This window comes from Balaenoptera physalus (assembly GCF_965194825.1).
Source record: "Balaenoptera physalus genome assembly, chromosome: 15".
Classification (NCBI taxonomy): domain Eukaryota; kingdom Metazoa; phylum Chordata; class Mammalia; order Artiodactyla; family Balaenopteridae; genus Balaenoptera; species Balaenoptera physalus.
In genome coordinates, this window is record NC_138894.1 from 52,946,739 (window position 1) to 52,967,988 (window position 21,250).

Consider the following 21,250-nt stretch of genomic DNA (forward strand, 5'->3'; position numbering starts at 1 on the left):
TGCCGTGGAGCAACTAAGCCCTCAGCATGTGGGCTTAGTTGTATGGCAGCCCTAGGAAACTAATGTAGGGGACAAGTATGGCAACAGGGAGACCAGTTAGGAAGCTGGTAGCAGCAGAGATGGGGAGAAGTGGCCTAATTTGGATATATTTTTCAGCTACAGCATCTTGAATTTGCTGGTGGATTAGATGTGACATGTTCTTACAGAGATGAATTAATGATGATGTCTAGATATGTTTTATGAGGAACTGATGGTGCAGTTTACTGAAAGAGGGAAGAAAAGAATGTGGACTGATGGGAACCATGTGTTTTTGTTTGTTTTACTTTTTATTTTGAAGTGATTTCAAACTTATATAATAGTTGAAAGAATCAAACCTAGATTTCCCCAGTTGTTAACATCTTACATATGTGGTTTGATTACAGTAATAGTAATTTCTGAATCAAGGGTTCTGTTTTGGACATGTTAAGTTTTATTATTTTTTAAAATTTTTATTGGAGTATAGTTGATTTACTGGACATGTTAAGTTGTAGATATCAGTTAGACATCCAACTGGAGCTAACACATTGGTTAAATAAACCTGAAGCTCAGGTGAGGAGGTCAGAGCTGGAGTTATAAATTTTGGCGTTATTAGCATATAGATATACTGAAAACCATGGTTCTGGCTGACATTATTTAGGGAAAAAATGAGGATAACAAAGGGAAGATGAGTCATTGCAACATTAGATACTGAACAGCATTGAAGAATTAACAAAATGGACTGGGGAGGTGTGCCCAGTAAAGCAGAAAGAAAATCAGAAAACTGAGATATCAAGGAAGTCAAGAGAAAGACGTGTACCATGGGAATGACCAGCTAGCTGAGTCAAGTAAATGCTGCTGAGGAGTTGTGGAAGATGAGGATAAGCAGGTAACCACTGGATTTGACAGCATGGAGGAGGAGCAGAGGGGAAGAAAGGCTTGATTGGATTGAAGTGGAGGCTTGTTTATGTGTTTGTTAAATTAAAAACATTATGTTTTTGCATTTCAGCAGAGTATACACCAGTTTCTCAAAACGTTGGCAATGTTGACATGTTGGGCCAGGAAAATCCTTTGTTGTGAGGGGCTATCTTGTGCGTCGTATAATGTTTAGTAGCATACCTGGCTTGTGTCCACTAGATGCTAGTAGCAACCCCGCCCTCCCCCCTCCCCCCAGCCAAGTTGTGACAACCAAAAATGTCTGCACACGTTGCCAAATGTCCCTTGGCAGGCAAAATGGCCCATGGTTGAGAATCACTGGTTTAGACTTTTAAATGAGAGGCTTGAATATTAATGGTAAAGTTTTAGGCATTAGCTCACTGAGTGGGAAGATATTTAGAGGCAAGCAGGGGACCTTTCTAGCACTCTAAAAATTTTGCAGTGTAGTGAACACCTACTTTGCCTATAATGCCTGTTTGCGTTGTATCTTTGATGATTCCATAAGGCACTTAATCTTACATCGCACTGATGTCATCATTATGCAGTTATCATCATAGAGAATTTTGAATGTAAATATGTAGAAGATTGTCCTGAATCTGTATTAACCCCATCATTGCCTAGAAATTATTTTGAAAAAGTAGTCAATTACTTCATTTAATAGTCTCTTGATTTTTTCTCATGTAAATATGGTACAGAATACACAATCTTAAATTTTATTTTAAATTTCTGCTTCATGGATTCCAGAAAAATTCCCCTTTATTTGGCAAAACTACCCTTTTCTGCACACAAGGGAGTTAGTCTTAATGTGGCAGTTTTCAATTAGCTGCAGAACTACAGATCTGGGGAGAGATCAAGAAAGTTGTGCAGTTATTCATCTAATAAATGTGGTTTGGAAGCACCGTCCAAAGTACTAAGGGTGCTATAAAAATGACTTAGATATAAAAAAAAAATGACTTAGATATAGATCAAGTCCACCAAAATATTACCACCTAGGAAGGGAGATAGGACTTGTAAATAACTAATTATATTAAAAGTGAGAAGTGTTGTTAGAGAAGTACTGTGCAGATAAAGTATTGCAGACATTCAAAGGAGGGGGTGATTACCTCTAGCAAGGGATGAGAAGAAGGAAGCATGGAAACCAATAAAATAGTCTCGGCATTTGTATAGGACCTTAATGGATGGTAGGAATTGGATTTACAGAGCTGGGAGAGGCCTATACTAAGTGGATGAAAGAGCATGAACCCAAGACATAGAGAGCAAAAATAATTTGGTTTGAGTATAGAAAGAGGGCTTGGGAATGACATAAGGAATTTAATATGTGACAAGGGTGTCATTTCACTTTTGTGGGAAAAGGATGTTTTAATCAATAAATGCTGATAGTGCAATTTGCTATTCATCTATAGGAAAACCAACTAGATCACCTTATCATAAATTACATAAAAAGTAAATTGTGAGAATTCCCTGGCGGTCCAGTGGTTAGGACTCCACGCTTTCACTGCTGAGGGCCCGTGTTCGATCCCTGGTCGGGGAACATAAGCCAGGCAGCGCTGCCAAAAAAAAAAAGTAAATTGTAAATGAGTTAAAGATATTTCCATATGAAGCAATTAGGAGAATATTCATATAATTGCAGTAGGGATGGTATTTTTTAGTAAGAAAGGAAATCCAGATACTGTAAAAGGAAAGATAGACCTGCTATAATAAACTTTTTAAAATTAGTAATTTTTAAAGTTAAAAATTATTAAAGTTAAAAATATGCAAACCTTTTGGCCTAGTGATTTTACTTTTTGGACTTTCTCCTTTAAATACAAAAGCCCTGACACATAAGGATGTATGTATAAAGATAATGCATTGTGGCATTAGCTGTAATGGCAAAAAAACCCCCTGGATATCTGATTTTCTAATAATAAGGCAGTGGCTGAATAAGTATATACAAACTCTGTACAACTGAATAGTGAGGTGGTTAGGAGCAGAGGCTCAAGAGTTAGGCTAGTGAGATTCTGATCCTACCTATTACATGTGTGACCTTGGGCACGTTACTTAACCTCTTTAGAGCTCAGTTTTCTTACCTTTAAAATGGAGAAAATAACAAATGTGAGATGTAAGAACTATTATGAAGATTGAGATTTATTATGTATTTTATTCATTTAATAGATGTGTCCAGGCACTATTTTAAACGCTTTATAGATATAAATTTATATAATTGATTTATTCCTTGTAATAACCTCAGAAGTTAGGTTTTATTGTTTCCTCATTTTACTGATTAGGAAACTGAAACACAAGAGAGGTTAATATGTTCTAATATAATTCACACACAGGTATAAAATTGTATATCTGTGCCATGTTATAAAATATGGCTGAATAAAACTAAATTTTTTTTTCCAGTTGAAATTTTTCTGAGACAGAAATGAGAACCAACCACTTGGGCTTTGAGTTAAAAGTTATCCCACATCTCTATAATACTTTCTCATTTAGAGATATAAAGGACAAAACCGATAAAAATAAAGACATTTGTTCAAATTAACAGCTGGTATGCAATCTGAGGTTGTTTAACACTAATTACTCCAGAGGCTGCCTAAGATAGTAATTGCCCTTTTCTGTTAATTTCCAATATTGATCTTTTTTCCCCTCCAATCACTCCTTTAAATATAATTTACTCTGTGGTAACAAGAAGACTTAAGAGGACTGGGATACACATTTTGGGAAAAATAAATGAAGAGAAAAGTTTGGCCTTCAGAGATTTTTGGTTAAAATACATCACGTACACAGGTGACAGAATTCCAGCAAATATCCAGGTGCAAATGTCAATATTGTACGTACTCATTTCTTAGGTACAAGGAAAAAGAAAGGAGATTGGAAATTTGATTTCAAATCAAGCTAGAATGTTTCTTTTTTTAATACCATACTTTATATTTTTGTTTATGGTTTTTCCTAAGGATTTTCTGTTAAGAATTTTCTATGAGTTTTTAAAACTTCATGTGTACAACACCTATATATAACAATACATGTGTAGTATTCTTGTCAGGCCTGGGTATAAGAAAATTATCAAACAAATAAAAAATGTGGCTCATTCTACAAGACAACTGGCCTGAACCTTGAAAAAAATCAATGACTAGGAATAAAAAGATTCCTCTATAACCAAAGATGTATACTACTATCACATCTTAGAAAAATAACAATGATTTCAACTTTCACCATTTTTTTTTAAAATAAATTTATTTAATTTATTTATTTATTTTTGGCTGCGTTGGGTCCTCGTTGCTGCGCGTGGGCTTCTCCCAGTTGCGGCAAGCGGGGGCCACTCTTCGCAGCAGTGCGCGGGCTTCTCACTGCGGTGGCCTCTCCTGCTGTGGAGTACGGGCTCCAGGCGCGCGGGCCTCAGCAGCTGTGGCATGCGGGCTCAGCAGCCGTGGCTCGCGGGCTGTAGAGCGCAGGCTCAATACCTGTGGCACACGAGCCCAGTTGATCCGCGGCATGTGGGATCCTCCGGGACCAGGGCTCGAACCCACGTCCCCCGCATTGGCAGGCAGACTCCCAGCCACCGCACCACCAGGGAAGTCCCAACTTTCACCATTTATTGGCCTTTTTTTCCCCCATTCAGGATCCAATCAGGGGTCATGCCTTGCATTTAATTGTTGTCATAAAGGCTGTTTTATTTTTATTTTTAAAAAAAAGTTTATTGGTGTATAGTTGATTTACAATGTTGTGTTAGTTTCAGGTGTACAGCAAAGTGAATCATTTATGCATATATCCACTCTTTTTCAGATTCTTTTCCCATATAGGCCATTACGGAGTATTGAGTAGAGTTCCCTGTGCTGTACAGTAGGTCCTTATTAGTTTTCTATTTTATATATAGTATATATATGTCAATCCCAATTTAAAGTCTGTTTTGAACTATAGCAGTTCCCCTCTGCCATTGATTTTAGGGCTCACTATTTTTTTTTGTACTACTAACAAAGAAAATAACCACTACCAATTAAATTTATGACATGCCATCTAGTGTAAGACTCATCTCAATTTCAGAAGTCTTAAAATGAAATAAATATATTAATAAAATATGGCAACTTGCCCAAGGTCATAACACTGGTAAGCAGTGGAACTGGATATCAAACCCGAACAGTCTTGCTCCTGAATCCATTCTTTTGGCCACTTCTCAGTGTTGCCATTTTGTAATCAATGAGTTATTGCATGTAAGGCTTTTTCAGCATAGTGCCTTAATTACATATTAAATATGTAATATGTGTTAGCTTTTATTATCATTTTCACTGCTTCTGCAGTTGGCTACTACTATATGTTTATAACATCTACGTTCTGTGACTTTATTCAGTCTTTCTGTGCTTTGTTTATAGGTTGATTCTCAAGCATTGAAAACCTATAAACTTTACAATATTGTAATTATGCAAGTACAATTCAGTATAAAATCAAGAGGTGTGATTGGAACTGCAGAGAAAGAAATGTAATTGTATTAATCCTCTGCCACTTAAAGTGTCCTTTTAGCTCCCTAAAATTAGTACTATATTTGCTAAAATGAATCCATTTTGTTCTTGAAGATATATTTTGAGCTCTCAAACACTTTGTTCTGATTTACACTAGTTGCTTTCCAAGTCTGTTGCATATCTATCTATCTATATTGGGTCTATCCATCTATCTTTATTTTTTTGGGGTAACTCTCCTGGGTTAAATCTACTGTTTTATGTTATTCTGTGTCCTCCTTATCTCACATTTCCCTCTCAGCTTATTGGGGTATAGCTAATTACAAGTAATTTTTTGGGGAAAAGATATAAAGCAGGTAATTTAATTTTCACAGACCTATATGCAAATGTATTTATCTTGCCTTCTCAGTTAATAGTTTGGGAATAGAATGCATAGTTCAATCATTTTGTTTTGCTTGAAACTTTGAAGACATCATTCCTTTGCCTTTTACCATCTAGTATATCTGACGAGAATACTAAAGCCAGTGTAATTCTGCTTCTTTTTTGCAAGTAATATACTTTTTCCTCTGGAATGTTTTATTAGACTCTTTTTCTTTATCATTAGTTTTATCATATTTTATGAGAGTATTTCTTTCTAGATGTGGATCTTTTTTCATTTTTCCTTCATTGCAGTCCATGAGTCCTATTTGTTCACTTCTTCAGTTTTGTTCTCCTTCATTTTCTCTGTTCTATTCAGAATACCATTTAGATAGATTCTTCCAAACAGAGAAAAAAAAGACAAAAAGAAAAAGAATTAGGTAATAATGGAAGATCAATTCAAGAGATCTATTTCCTTTGACTATCAGTTCTCCTTTTTGAATGTCTTTTGTCAGTGTTTCTTTTTTTTCCTGTTTCCATAGTTTCCAGTTGCTCATTTTAAATAGATGCAACGTCTTCATGAATTTCTTTGAGGATAGCACTTACAAACTTTAAACATTTATAAGTTTAAAAGCTCTGCTTACTTAAGGTGAGTTGATTATTTTCACCCTTTTGTGCTTTTGCTTTTCCTCAAAAATTAAAAAAAAACAAACAAAGGATTCTTGAACTCTTTGTAAGTGAGCAGGGTATCAACTGTTGTGCCTCACTTTAGAGTCCATGGGTGAAATGCAGGAAAAAGCTGCCTCTTCCTCTTCTCCCTCCACCCTGTGCCTGTGTAAGGAAGGCTTTGTTGTGGAGCGTGAAGATGTTCTAATGCTTTCAGGGTAGATTGTTAAATTAAAAAAAAAAAAAAAAGTTGTGGTTTTAGCTGGAAACCAGCATTGTTGCTGCTAGACATTCTGTGTATAAAGGAGTGAGATAAAAGGTTTGGCTTGGCTATCTAATATACATATTATAAGAATCCTGATTTTTGTCCTACAACCCCCTTCTGCTGTATCTAGGTTTGGTATTTCTTCAGACTGCTGGCAGGAATGGCTTTTGCATGGCTGCAGCTTTATTGTGTGTACACATGCATATAGGTGCACCTGCATGTTTGTTCTAGACTGTGGTTTTCTCTGCACTGGCTTAATCCTCAATATAATCCCATCTGCTCTCCTGCCAGAATGCATGAATGCACTTCAGTGGGATTTTGCTAGGAAGTGGAAGAAAATGCATATGCTTAGTTTGTCTTACACAAAGTAGGTAATTGATAGGTATATGTTGAATAAATCAATCAATGTTGTTGAGAATATTGGGCAAAACATACATCTGTTTAAATTTTTTAAAATTATGACTTTAGAATATGGGTAATTAAATGAATCTTTTAAAAAAATTCTTTTAACTTTATCCTGTTTCACGAAAGAATCTCATTGGGGTTAAAACTTACCAGTGGAGGTACAAAATGAAAAACCTGCCATCTCTCACTGTTTTTTTTTTTCCCCCAAAATTAAAGGCCTTAATTCCATTTTGTTCCTTTTTAGTGCTTAGCACAGTGCCTGGCATGTTGTAAGTATTCAATGATAGTTATTATTAATGTTTGTTTAAGTTAAACTCTTTTTGTCTCTCATTGGGGAATAATATGTGTAAAGTACTTGGAATAGATTTTGGCATTTATAGTAAGTGCTCCATAAGTGTTAACTACTATTCTTTGATACATGAGCAACAATTTATTTTTTTCTGTGAAGCTTTCTCTGATCTTATTAGTTTGAATTAACAATTTGCTTGTCTCTATTCTGGTTGTATTTTATGTCCCAGCCTTTCTGGTAAGTAACATTGATTTGCTGGCTTGTGTGTCTCTCCACCAAATGTGGTTCTTGATAGCTGGGAGCTATCTTTTTTATCTTAGTAGTCTTGCTGCATAGTGATTGCTTGCCACCTATCATTAGTCCCTCTTTTTTGCTAGGTCTTAATGGTTGAGGAGGATGGTGTGACTGGAACATGGGGGGTGTGCATTAGTGGGAAGTGAAATGTGACAAATATGCTGACACCAGATTGTATGTAGCTGAATACCAGATTAAAGAATTTGAACTTCATTTTGTATGCCCTGGGAGGCATTTTGATTACTGACTAGATTAGTTTCATATTTTAGAAAGATAATTCTGAGTACAGAGAAGAGAATGTGCTGGAAAGAAGAAATAAGATTGGAGGCAAAGAGGTGTAAGAAACTCTTGCTCTTGCTGTATTATAAGGTTCTTATTTTAGTTGAGAAACCTTGCAGCTCATACTTGAAGGATAGGTCTTACCAACACGTAACCTTTTAAGTCATATCACAGATAGGCTTCAGGGCTTCCCTGCTCACTTTGCTTTGAGTTATATAAAATTATATAAAATTTTTAATAAAATGCTAAAATTTATTATAAACAAGGAACACAACTACATTTTGTAAAAATTGTGAAAATATTTTCTGCAAAAGCCTGTGAATTGGTGATATTTTAAACTTGTTTGTTGTATTTTCTGTTCTGTCCATTGTTCAACATTTAATGTGTATCATGTACAGGGAAGTAATGTGGGACAAAATTTTTCTTTGGGAAAGGAGATGAATTATGTTTTTAATACACTTAAATTTCAGGTGTTTATATAGCTCAACTGGAGGTACCTTGCATATAAGACGTATAGATTTGTAAAGAGTTTGAGGAAGTAGGCTAGAGATTGGAAGTTTTCTAAATAAAGATGGTAATTGAAGCCTAGGATTCGATGAGTTTGTGCATCTGATAAACAGTAGTCAAAGATGTAAATAGAAATGCAACGAAATGTTCTGCTTTTTTGGCCTTAGTGATATGGTCACTAGTGTCTGATGCGTCAGAGTTGTAAAGAAGGATGAAGGACCGAGATCTTTGGGTTGAATCAGAAAGGGGTCATTGGAGACCTGAGACTACACTGATTGGGTGGAGTACAACAGAGTAAAGTTAGATTGGAGGGACACTGAAATGATTTGATAAGGAAATAGAACACTGTAGTTTAAAAATTCCTGCAAAGGAAAGGAAAGCTAGAAGAGTGAAAGAAATTGTAGGGTTAAGTGGTGGTTTTTCCAGATGTATGTGCGTTGGCTAACCATTTATAAAGACAGGGAGGTTCAGTACAGTTAAATAAAACTACCCAGAAATTGGTACTGAACTATATAATTTTTTAGAAAGGTAAAATGAACCTTAAGAAGAATTAAACAACCCTGAAATTCAGTAAAGCTAATTTTCATCATATAAACTTGACATTTAGAAGAATAATTTTAGTACTTTTTCAGGAGTTCAAATTCTTTGAAGAGTAGCCACAGGATTAAAAAATCATTTGCTAATCGTTGAATTTTTAATGTGTGCTTAGGGTGAGTTTATTTTAAAGTTTTAGAAATTCATAAAAATAGATCGTTAAGAGCTGAATAAATTCATAGAAAATATAGTCACAGTATTTTTGTTGAAAAAGATAGGCATAATTGGAATACCCTATTTGTTATGTAGATTTCGATGTGATATGATGAGAGGGAATTTTAAGCACATTTATCATATAACTGACTTAGAATCAGGGATGTAAATTATAGGAGGATGATGCTTACATTGATATTCACAACTGTTCCAAAGTTATAATTTAAAAAAGATATGTTTTTATGGAAAAGAGAAATCTAATATAATAGAATAAAATGTTGACTATAAAGTGATTTAGAATCAGTCTTGAAGGAATAGATCACCTTCATGCTTTCAAATATTCAGAGTTGACATCACAGCAACCTTTGTTTCCCTAAGTGATAACTTTTTATGTATGCAGGTGGTATCTAGACTGTGCTTACAGTTCTTGGTAGACTGAAGAGTGAATGTGTTATTTGTTTGGGAGTGGGGAAAGGAAATATAATAGCGGCCTGGAGTAGGAGTAGAAAGACCTACTTTAAAAAATCTACCGCATTAGAGATTTACATTAAAAGTTTCTTTTCTCTATGTAGGGTTTACACTCATACTTTTCTTGAATTCCTAAAACTGAACACCTAACTAATAAGATTTATTCTCTGAGGAATGAGGGTCTGAGTTATGTGTGTATGATGAGGGCAGAAAGAGAGAGACTGTTTTGAAAGTGAGGTCCAAGGGCTATAAAGAGACTTGCAGTTTTGCTTACAAAAATAAGTTATGCTCTAGATAGCTTAGTACCTTTATGATTCTTACTAGCTTGTGGGCTCCAAACCCTAGCTTCTCTCTAATTCAGTATTGTTTATCTTCTCCATTTTAGTCAAGTTTCTCTCCATCCCAGTGAAAATGAAGGTCCCTGTCCCTGGGCTCTTTGGATCATGGCTTCCCTATAAATGTTGATGGTATACCACATGTGTATTTTCTAGTTAACTTCTAACTGAGAGTCTAGAAAGACACATAAATGAGGAACCCAGAGTAATCCCTCTCCCTTGATATTTCATAACATAATTATATATTATATGGTAGAAGAGTCACTAAGGCTGGATCTCTGAATACACCTATGTGATTCTGAGCTATGGCATGTGAATCTTGTATAGGCTCATTATATTCGTGGAAATCTGTATGCATCTATCAAAATTAACATCTCTATGTAACAAGTCACGTACTATGTCATTACACAAAAAGTTAAATCTTGTTTACCTCTTGAAAAAGAGATGTAGGTTAGTAAAGACAGTTAAATTCAAGTGGATTTTTAAATATATTGTAGAAAGATCTTGTGCTTTAGCAGAGACATGGACTTCTGCTGCTTACTAGATGTGTAATTGTGTGCAAGTTACTATGGAAACATGCTCAGAGGATGATTCTGTATGTATAGTGCCTCGTACATCCTTATGAGGTATTCATTAATGAATGTTAGTATTCTTCCTGTTGTACAGGACAAGTGAAATGCCTTCTAGAAAACTAATATTGAAAATTTTGGAAAATATTTAAAATAGTTATGTAGCTGAGTAAATTATCAAGTAATGTGTTAACAGATTTTAAAACACCTGAAAAGGACTACTGTTCCTACTACGTAGGACAGCTTTATTTTATTTTACATGAAAAACTTCTGTACTAATTATTAGTTTCACATTAGACTTAATGTGATACTGAAATTCTTTTCATGTTGACTATATATCAGAGAGACTGTATGTCCTGTTGAGAAGGATATCACGTATAATAAGAAATAATCTGATTAGTTTGAATCAAAGTTACTTTTACATGAGTTAATAATGCACATATATGTTTCCTACTTGAGTAGCATCATCAGCACTATTTAGTGGATACCTTTAGGTGACAAGATGTAAGAAGGAAAAAAAAAGCTGTGTAGCAAATTATCAGGTAATGCCACTTCTTACTTTAAAAAATTACAATTCTAAACACCATTTCAAACAGCAAACTTTCATTATATGTTTCTGTTAATTTGTAATATCAGATAGCCCATCTTTGTTTTTTTTAAGTTTCAGTATAAGATTAATACAAAGTGAGTGACAGACTAGACTACATTGTTAGTAGACATGATTTGTATAATTTGTGCTTTTCTAGCTGAAAGGGTTTTTTCCATGTAGTAAAATACATTTATTCAAAAATGGAGAGGTATAGTACATTATAATTCCAAGGAAATTTTTATATTAAAATGCTATTTTTTGGCTTAAATTGGAAAGGATTTCATTTAATACCTAAATAAGGAGATTCACATTCAAGGCCCAAATCTTGTCTATATTACCAAATGTTTTAAATTACATGTTATTTTAAGCTTATTTATTTTAAACCATGATTACAGAGTTGATGTATGGGAATATATTGAAGGTATAACCTTATTATATTTACTGGTCTTTTGGTTTAATTCTCTACAACTTCAAAATAGTACTGTGATATGAAATAACAGAATTATATTTATTCAGATAAAAACAAGTTCTGAACTGAGTCCTTCATTGTATTTTTCTAAAGAACTCACTTCTCATGAGCAAGTATTTAATATCACATAGCTGGAAAATTATTATATTATTGAAACAAATTTTTTCTTTAACTATACCCCAATATCTTGAATATGTATGTGTTTCAGGCCACTTGCAATTAAACTATAAATTTAGATGATATCTTGACTACAACATTAAACACAACTAAGATTTTCAAGTAAACACATTTACAAATCATGATGCCATTGTGCTGTTCTCTGAAGACTAAAAGCTCTGCTTGTTTGGAAAAGTCAGTTAGGTCTTTTTAAGCAATTGAAATTCTGTTTTCCTTCTAAACGTTCCTTTACTAATTTTTCCAAAGAGAAAAGATGCTCATCTGCATCTTCTGGCACAAGGCTTCTAACAGAATTTGCAAGTTCAAAAAGATATTCTGTATTTTTTCCACTAGGACCAGCTGCATTAAAAATTTGTTCAGCAATGTCTTCCAGAGGTGCAGGACCAAGATAATTAGGATTATCACATGTTCCAATATATAGCAACACAGTGAATGGTTCTGTTGTGGAATCTTTTGGATAAAAAATGACTGTTGTGGTCCTGTAGCCTCCTTTCTCTCTGAAGTCAAGGTGTGCTTTTACTTCTTCTTCCTTTCCTACTGGCAGTCTGTAAGCAACACCCCATACACAACCCTGTTGAAAAATGAAAAGAATATATTATTTAGTTTTTACAAGGCTAAAATAGGTGAAGATATATTATGATGTAAGAAAATATCTTGTATATTCTTAGAAATCAGTGCAGTTTTGCTTCACTTAATGTGCACTGAACAGGTATGTACTAAACAGTAAAGGAAATCAGCATTTTACATTCTTCAATCTGAATAAATGATTTCCTTGTATACCAGGATATTTATCTTTGTTTAAGTTTTTCAAATTATGTCTTTTAACTAATGGGACTGAAATTAAAATACCAGGTCTTCATTTAGTCATTAAATATAGTTCTAAAGCTTTAAATCCATTAACATTTCACTGATGGTATAGGGGCAGTAGTTTCCAAACTGCTTCAGGGAGTGTTGTAGCCACCCTGAAGCCTACTTCAGGGCTGTCTGGATATGTGTTGGTGTGCTGGCTGGGAGGGGTTTGACCCCCAACCCCCTTCAGCTGGAGTTGAGCATCACTTATATATTAGGTGTTCCCTTATTTGCAGAAAGTGTTCTGTATTTTAAAAGCTCTGTAATAAAGTAGTCAACTATAAAGGCGATAGGTTCATTTATTTGTTCATTTCTTCACTGCCTAAACTTTCAAATATCCTTTGTAAATTACTCCATCCAGAATACTAAATGGCAACCTCTTTGTCAAGAGAGCCCATGAACAGTGTCAGTAAAAGCAGTGTACTTCAGCTGCAAAGATTCTTTGTAGTATTAATAAAATATCTGTGATATAAGCAAGATTTATAGTTTGTAACACAGATTTTCTAGTTTCTTGACAACCTTTAATTATTAACTTGATTATTAAACTTTAGGTTGCTAAGCATTTTGAATAAATTAACATTCTACAGAAACAAAGTGGTTTTATTAACTCTAATTAGGAGTTTTACTTACCAGTTTGAAGCCATTTTTATAGATGCTTTTCCATAATGTAAGTTATGAAAGTGTTTCAGAATTTCACCATTCATCTGCTGTTGCTAGCTGCTTGATTTTATATATCAAAGTCCTTTCTAAAGTTAAATATTTAACTTCATAATATAAAATTTGGATCTCAGTAAAATGATTGAAGATATTTAAGAAACAGACAACTACCAGGTAAATAAAAGTTTTCTAGTGCTCTAAACTTTTTAAAAAACCTCTTGTGCTTTTGATAAAATTAGGCAGTAAAGAAAGTGATAGTTCATGACTGGGATTTTTGCTGAAATATTAGAATACTAGCAAATGTGAGGAAAGCTTTAGGGTTTCGTTTGATTCTTAGTGGTAGTCTGTCTGAGGGCGGGCTCCATTAACTTCAAAGGAGACCACAAAATTCTCAGTCAATAAACTCATCGAGAAAGGAAAAATGAGACTATATGCCATTGGTTTTTTGTTGTCTACCCTGAATTCTGTATTCCAACTTTTCCCAACAGATGAAAAGAAATACAACAAATATGGAGAGGAATTCTAGACTCAGTGTAGTTCAGATTGTCTGTGATGACTGCTAATAAAATTTCATTGATTATTAAAACTGAGAAACATCTTAACATTTTATGATTAAAGACTATACAAAAAAGAATAATTATACCATACCGCAGGGTCTTCAACAAGAGTCACAACTCTTCCAGGCTGTTTTAAAAAAAGTAAAAAAAAAAAATTTTTTTTTCCCGAATTAAAGTTCAATAACTGAGCATTAGCAACTTACTGTTGATGTGGAATATTTTAACTTTGTTTGCTCATAGTAAGCACTTTTTCAAAAGTACTTGTTTTTTATGATAAATTTTAAAATGAATTAAGAGAGTCTACCTTATCCAAATTATCTTGGCCTTTCTAAAAGATTCTCTTTAATTTGTATATAATAGGTATATTATGTTCACTTAGAATGGATATATTAAAAAAGACACACATGTGACTAAGGCTCATCTAAAATGAAAAGCAAAAGGAAGAAGCAATTATAAATAAATGTTCTGATCACTTTTTTCTCTTTAGGAAAAAAAGATTGCTATCGTTTCACTGAGGAATCCAGGGTGCTTTCCTATAGGGAAGTGGTTCTCAAACTTAAGTGTAGATCAGAATTACCTGGAGGTAGTTCCTGATTCTGTAGGTATAGAACAGTCTAAGAATTTGCATTTTTTTTTTTTTTCCAAATACAATTCCTACCTGGTGCCAAAGTCTGTGTCTACTGACATGTTATCATTAGTGAGAAAGTTGAGTTGTAAGCCACAATTTTACCTACTTGTATGCCTATTGTGTGGCACATAGTTAGCTTACATCATTCAAATACTTGTGTCATCCTTGTTGCTATTCCCTTCTAGTCTTTGTCCATTTGTATAGATAATTCGTAATCACGGAATGCATGGAATTTTGGATTATGTTTTTTATTTAATTATATTTTCCTGTTTGTCTCCTCATCCATTTCAATAGTTGCATAATATTCTGTCAATGAACTATAATTTAAACATTCTTGTATTGTTGGACATTTATATTTGACTTGTTTTCTATTTAAGATAATGCTAAAGTAAGGATACATATATTGGTGTGGGTCATGTAGCTATTGCCATGTTACCTTCAATATCAAAGTGAATATGAAGCTATTTATTGAATACCTATTCTGTGCTGTAGAGAAGATAAAACCTTGATTCCTGCTTTCAAGAGCTTATATTGTAATTCTGGAATATGAACTTAACATGTGAAATAGGTAGAGAATACTTAAGGGCTATGATGTATACTATTTATTAAGTGCAGTAAGAATTCTGAGTCTTGGGTGGTCAGAAAGAAAGACAAAATTCTGGCAAAAGGGCACTGTGACTCATGATTTATGAGTGAGGGTCTAGAAGCAGGATTACACCAGGCCAAGTGTCTGACTTTAGCAGAGGGTCCTCCATGTATGGAAGATGATTCAGAAACATAACTGGAGAAATAGGATAGAGTCAGATTTGAGATTGGAGTTGAAACTGGGGACAATGGAAAAGAAGAAGCCACTGAAATTTGGGAGAAATAGGAAATGAAGAGCTACTGTAGCACTTGAGTAGTAGGTGACTGGCATGATAAAAGAAGTGCTTTGGGAAGATGGGTGTGGTAAAGTATATAGTATGCACGTTCAAGTGCGAAGGAGGTAGACCGTGCGTAAGAAATGTTAGTGGTGGAGGGGACAAGTTCTGCACTCCACCTTTCCTTGCTTCCCCTTTCACCAGACTAGTCACCAATTCTTGGTAGCTCTATCTTCTGATTATCTTCTGAATCTGGTTTCTCTTTATCCTTCAGTTGCCTCCTTAGGGATTTCGCTGCCTGCCTCCAGACTGTTCTCTACTTGGCCCTAGATTGACTTTCTGGTGCAAAAATTGGGCCACTCACTTCTGTGCTTTGAATTTTTCAGGGTTGTAATATTCTACAGGATAAAATAAAAATTCTTTTGCATGAGTTAACTACAAACCTCATTACTTACCACTTTTCCTCTCAAGCTGTAATGAATTATTTATAACTTTTACAGACATTCACATCTTTGGATATACCAGTTCCCAGTGTGGAATGCCTTTCCTTCTTTAGAATCCCTTGGATATCCTCCCACCACTCTCTCCATAAAGGCTTAGCTGCCCAGACGACTTTGCAGCAGCTCCTTCTAAACTCTCATTGCTCCTTTTATTCATTTCCCTTATAGCACTTATCAGGTATTGTTGTTTGCATAGGTGTCTCCCACTTAACATGTGAGTACTCAGTAGTAATTGTTGAAAGGAGGAGAGGTAGTGAAGTCCTGGATGTAGGTGGTGGCAATTGAAACAGAAAAAACAAAGAGCATATATAGGGAGTCATTAAGGGAAAATAGATTTGTCCCTGTGACTGCTTATGGATGAAACAGACATGGACTATTGGCACTACTGATATATTTACTCAGAAATATTTTCTAAAATTTAAGCTGTTTGTCCCTAAAATAAAATATATTATTGGGAAACAATGTAAATTTGTAAATGCACTTAAATGTTTTTTGGGGATATTGAAACTGAAGAGGGGGTCTTGGAAGCTGAATGGGATTGGAGTATGCTGTGAAATATGAGTCATGATGGGTGCTTTCATTGGGTACTGAGTAATGTTTCTGATCTACATCTAGAAAAGTGAGGGATTTAGTAAATATTCATGATTATCTCTTGTGTTAAAATGTTTTCTCTTTTTGAAATTGAAATATATTCTTTCTGATATGAAAATTTTTTCACATTTAAATAAATCCTTAATTTGATGAGAACTGGCCAGTTTTGTTAGAAATAAATGAGATGCTTAATTAAACTTAGGAAGATACTAAAGTTAAATGAAGCTAAAAAGAAAGCATAATTTAGTAAAGGAAGTAAGTTTGGTATTTTTCCTACAAATGTCACATTGCAGTATGTGGAAATGAGTCCAACATTTGTTTAATAATATCACGTTTCATATGTAATGATCATATGCTCACTAGGAGCATATGTTGCTGTAAAAAACATAGTCCTATATAGCATTTACGTTATTCTAATTTGCTAGATATTTCTGTAGCCTTTTATATTCTTGTCAGACAGTTAATATTTATAAAAGGCTGGTGATCCATTATAATAAAAAATGTGAAGTAAGATAATGTTCTTTCCAGTTTTCTTAATAGAACATTATATTTAGAAAATGTTTAGTGCCTTAGGCTTTCCTTTAATATGCTAGGATGGATTCTTTAAATAAAAGTAGGTATCAAACTATTAGCCATTGCAGTTTTTTCCCCCAAATTTCCTGCCCTATATTTTAGTATATTTAAGTAAAAAGAGAGATATTGGCTTTTATAGCTACCTTCTTCTTTTTTAAAGACTCATGAACTGTTGTATTGGCATGACAGTTTCTTACCATCAGTTTGTTTTGACAGTGTACATAACTCATGCTGTGTAACAAACATTTTGGTTGAGACTAGAGTAGTAAAATATGCTATATAACCATGGTCGTAAGTAATTAATACTTGGTCATTGAAATTGAAGCCTGGGTTAAGGCATTCTTCTTCAGAATGGCAGTTTTAAGTGCTCATATCTGACAACTCAAAAGGCATTTTATTTAACTTAGTTCTTTAAAGTCTTAAATATTATTTTATAACACTCTTGGAGATACCTTGGCCATGAAGTTTCTGTTGGCCTGTAAATGTGCATTTGTGGTAGATCACTCCTCTGTTTTCAAGTCATCTGTCTACCTTAAAGCCAAGTTCTTAATTCACCAACTCTAGTTGAGGTAGAACAGCTTCTAACTTTTTGTGATTTTCATCCTATGTCTCATTGATGAGCAGGTGCAAACTAAAGCCTTCCTCTCTTCCCTTTTCCATGATGCAAGACTACAGGTATTTCTTTGGAGTTAACCTCAATCTCTTGCTACATCTGATTTCTAGCATTTTAGATATTGTGCTTTTGAGCCAATATTAATTTCTTTTTTAAAAAAGTGGTAATCAAGCTCATATAACTCTGAGTATTTTAGAGAATATGTAAGCAATTAAACACTTTGTACTCTTCTAAAAGTTAGGAGGTTAACTATAGTAAGTGTTCAACTTATCCAAATTATCAGTTACTCAAAATTTAGTTTTCCTTATGGATTAGTTGTTTTGCAGCCAAAACGAGGCTGATTTGCATAAGCAGTGAGCTGTTACTCTCTCTTCACGTATATTAAGATAAATGTCTCTGCATAGCTGACTGAAAAATGGATCAAAGAACTTACATTTTGCATTTATAATTTAGAGGAGAACCACTGAGAAAAAAAACATTAAAATAATGCTGGATATAGTATTGGTACTTTGCTATTTAGGTAACAAAGCGGGACTCACTTAACTTGGGAAGTACCGGACAACCAACGTGATCAAAGTAAGGTAATTTTGGAAACTAGTTCTTCTGTGACCTTAGGTGTCATAAAATAAAACCTTTGGAAAGATACTAAAAAAACCCAGAAATAACATGCACGTTTAAACTCAAATCAGTCAAAGCCTGGCAGAATGTAGAAATGCCAATAAACTTAATTGCTAAAAAGCTGAATTTGCTAGTTGATTTTAGTATTCCAACTCCGTGGTGACAGGAAGGTTTATCTTCCCACCTTTTGGGGGGGGCAGTAGTTTCCAAGAGATGGGGTCCCCTCCCAGCACGTTAGCCTTGTGCGAGTTTACGCCCACGTTTCTTCCTCTTCAAGAACTACCTACCACCAGCATGTCAAGCGGCTTCGGAAAGACTGCCTTTGGTTTGAGAGAGAGTCGGGGTCAGGTGGCCAAGAAAGGTGCACAGAGAGAGGTAGCAGCATTATAAACTATTCCATGAGTTTACTCGGCCGTTGGGGTGTAAGTCCCGCAGAGCTGGGCCAGGAGTTGGGGAGCAGTGCGCCGGGGTCAGTAAGTGTGGGGGACTGGTTGGCGCCTCACCTTGCCAGGAACCCCGCGGTGGTCGATGCTGCCCTGCCAGAAGCGCCTGCTGTAGCCTGAGATATATCCAACCACCTTGTCCTGATAGGGGAAATCTACCTTCCAGATGAGGGACCCGTAACCAAAAACCCACATCCTTCCCTTGCTCTTCCTCCTTGGTGGCGGCGGCAGCAGCGGTAGCGGTGGCGGCTGTCTCCTTGGCGTGGTCTCTGAGCTGCAGGCAGGGACTACAGCTTTCCGGACGCAAGAAACCGGCTGCGCAGGCGCAAAGTCTGCACTCCCTGCTTGGGGACGCAAAGCACACTGGGACTTGCGGTTCGAAGAATGTTTTCCTACTCCAGCTCAGTCAACGTTATTATTATTATTATTTTGTTTGCTTAGGGTATGTGGAAGCATTGACTTCCTCTGAACTAAGCAATGGATTTTTCAGCAGCCTCTGTAAATCACCCTACCTTTCCTGAGGTGCGTGTGGTCAGAGGACTACAATACCCACAATCCTTTTATGGGATTTGTGGTTCTAAGATTGGAACAGTCTACTGTTTTTCGAATGCGGAGAGGAAGGACAAGAGAGAGGGTGGGAATCGTGGCTGGTGTGGTCTAGATACGGAGACGAGCTGTTTATTGGTACCGCAGTTGGTACGTAGAAAGACATTTTGTTATGGTTTGAAAACTGGATTTGCAGGGAGTGTAATCTGTATTTTTACATTAAAAAAAATCTTTCTACCTGTCGAATAGAAGCAGAAAGTTTACTACAGAAGTTTTGTGACTGTAGAAGAGCTACTGTTGAATATTATTTAAACAAAAATTGCTTGCATATTAAAATTTTCTGCGTGAAACGACCTTATTCATCTTTAGTATTCTCAGGAGTCACTCAGAAAAGAGTAGGCAAAGGTTTTTAGCTCGTGTATGAGACCTCCTGAAATTGTATACAAGATTTGGGATCTGTGTACATTTTCCTGGGGAGAAATTTAATAGCTTTCGTGAGTTTATCCAACAGGTCAAGTATCCTAAAAAATGTTTTGATCTGACGGTTAGAGCTACTGCTCCAAAATACTGTTTAGGAAGCTCACTTGGACCATCAATGCAGTGTTTCTGTATGTGAAAGCAGAAGCCTTAACAAATGATTATTCTTTCTTGAGGATTTCTGTTTCATAGTCTTTAGCTTTATAAAAGAATGCTAGAACATCCAGGTTCAAGGATTATTATTTATGCTCTTAAGAAATAAACAGGAAAATGTCACAAAGAAAAACTTAATTTAAGAATAATCAGGTCTGGGCTTCCCTAATTGCGCAGTGGTTAAGAATCCGCCTGCTAATGCAGGGAACACGGGTTCGAGCCCTGGTCCAGGAAGATACCACGTACTGCGGAGCAACTAAGCTCGTGAGTCACAACTACTGAGCCTGTGCTTTAAAGCCTGCGAGCCACAACTACTGAGCCCACGTGCCACAACTACTGAAGCCCGTGCGCCTAGAGCCCATGCTCCACAACAAGAGAAGCCACTGCTATGAGAAGCCCCGTGAACCTGCAATGAAGAGTAGTCCCCGCTCCCCGCAGCTGGAGAAAAGCCTGTGCACAGCAACGAAGACCCACGCAGCCAAAAATAAAATAAATAAATTTATGTATTAAAAAAAAGAATAACCAGGTCTTTTAACTTTTTCCAAGCTGTGGTTTCACATTGCCTGGAATGGTTAGTTCCCCCCCAAATTTTTCGAAAAATTTCAAACATACAGAAAAGTTAGAAAAAAAGAATATGGTGACCATTTATATACTCTACACATGGGTCCAATAATTAACATTATGCTATAGTTGCTTTACTCTTTTTATATACTTTTAAATCTAAAACCTTTGAAATAAGCTGCATGTGCTGTGATTTCACTGCTAAATACTTCTAAGAATAAGGACATTTTCCTGATAACCACAATGCCATTATCACATCTAAGAATACTAGCGATAATTACATCATCAAATATCTATTCCATGTTCAAATTTCCTTAATTGCCTGAAAATTGATTTTTGTAGCTGATATTTTGTTTACCAGTTCAGGTCTAGCTGAGGTTTATGTATCATACATATTTGTTATTACATTGTATGTATTTTGTTGTTTGACTCTGTACTCTCTTTTTTAGTCTAGAACATAGGGAGGTTTTATTAAGGGAGATCTTAACAGTTTATTCATGTTGACTAGTTGGTATTAAAGGTTGAAGAGAACGATCCTGCTATTATAGTACATTTCTTTTGGCTTCTCTTTCCCTTAAGCGCAAAGATATTATCCAGTTCTGTTAATTTTTTCAGATTATTGTGTATTAATCTGGATCTGTTAACATTATTTGTAACTGTGAGAAAACCCAGTAAAATTTAGAAGGGGATTCTTATCTGTTTTTACTTGAAGTTGTTTTTCATGTCTTTGGAATAGTATTCTTGTATGTGTGTTTGTGTGTGGTTTTCCTATGTAGAAAAAAAGTTTTCTTCTATTAGATGAATATGCTTATAAATAGACCTAAAAT

The 21,250-nt window shown here is 35.2% G+C and overlaps 2 protein-coding genes across 6 annotated transcripts in view; one reads left to right on the top strand and one right to left on the bottom strand.

The window, feature by feature from the left end:
* Positions 1–21,250, top strand: part of ASB3 (ankyrin repeat and SOCS box containing 3) — a 91,983-nt gene that overhangs the window by 2,689 nt on the left and 68,044 nt on the right. Inside the window, exon 1 of one of the 4 annotated variants that reach the window (XM_082426283.1) lies at positions 6,365–6,387. The exons of 2 other annotated variants lie outside the window; for them this stretch is intronic. The gene's annotated coding sequence lies outside the window, so the exon portion shown is untranslated. Of the gene's footprint in view, positions 1–6,364; positions 6,388–19,295; positions 19,383–21,250 lie in introns of those variants that run through there. One more of the 4 variants, XM_082426281.1, reaches the window with a different exon arrangement.
* On the bottom strand, positions 11,508–19,003 carry CHAC2 (ChaC glutathione specific gamma-glutamylcyclotransferase 2). 2 transcript variants are annotated; one of them, XM_082426303.1, is made up of 3 exons: positions 18,747–19,003; positions 13,952–13,987; positions 11,508–12,368 (listed from the first exon to the last, which is right to left on the bottom strand). In XM_082426303.1, exons 1-3 carry the CDS (start codon positions 18,879–18,881, stop codon positions 11,973–11,975), a joined length of 567 nt encoding a protein of 188 aa, XP_082282429.1. In that variant the 5' UTR covers positions 18,882–19,003; the 3' UTR covers positions 11,508–11,972. The 2 variants fall into 2 exon arrangements, with proteins under 2 accessions (XP_082282429.1, XP_082282430.1); XM_082426304.1 differs by lacking the exon at positions 13,952–13,987 and having other exon boundaries at positions 18,747–19,000.

What these genes read in the sequence shown, in the direction of transcription:
- CHAC2 (XM_082426303.1), bottom strand. Translation starts at nt 18,881, where the DNA reads ATGTGGGTTTTTGGTTACGGGTCCCTCATCTGGAAGGTAGATTTCCCC. An exon ending in ACCGCGGGGTTCCTGGCAAG is followed by an intron (nt 13,988 to 18,746) that starts GTGAGGCGCCAA and finishes TTTTTAAAACAG; the next exon opens with CCTGGAAGAGTTGTGACTCT. An exon ending in CTCTTGTTGAAGACCCTGCG is followed by an intron (nt 12,369 to 13,951) that starts GTATGGTATAAT and finishes ATTTTTCAACAG; the next exon opens with GGTTGTGTATGGGGTGTTGC.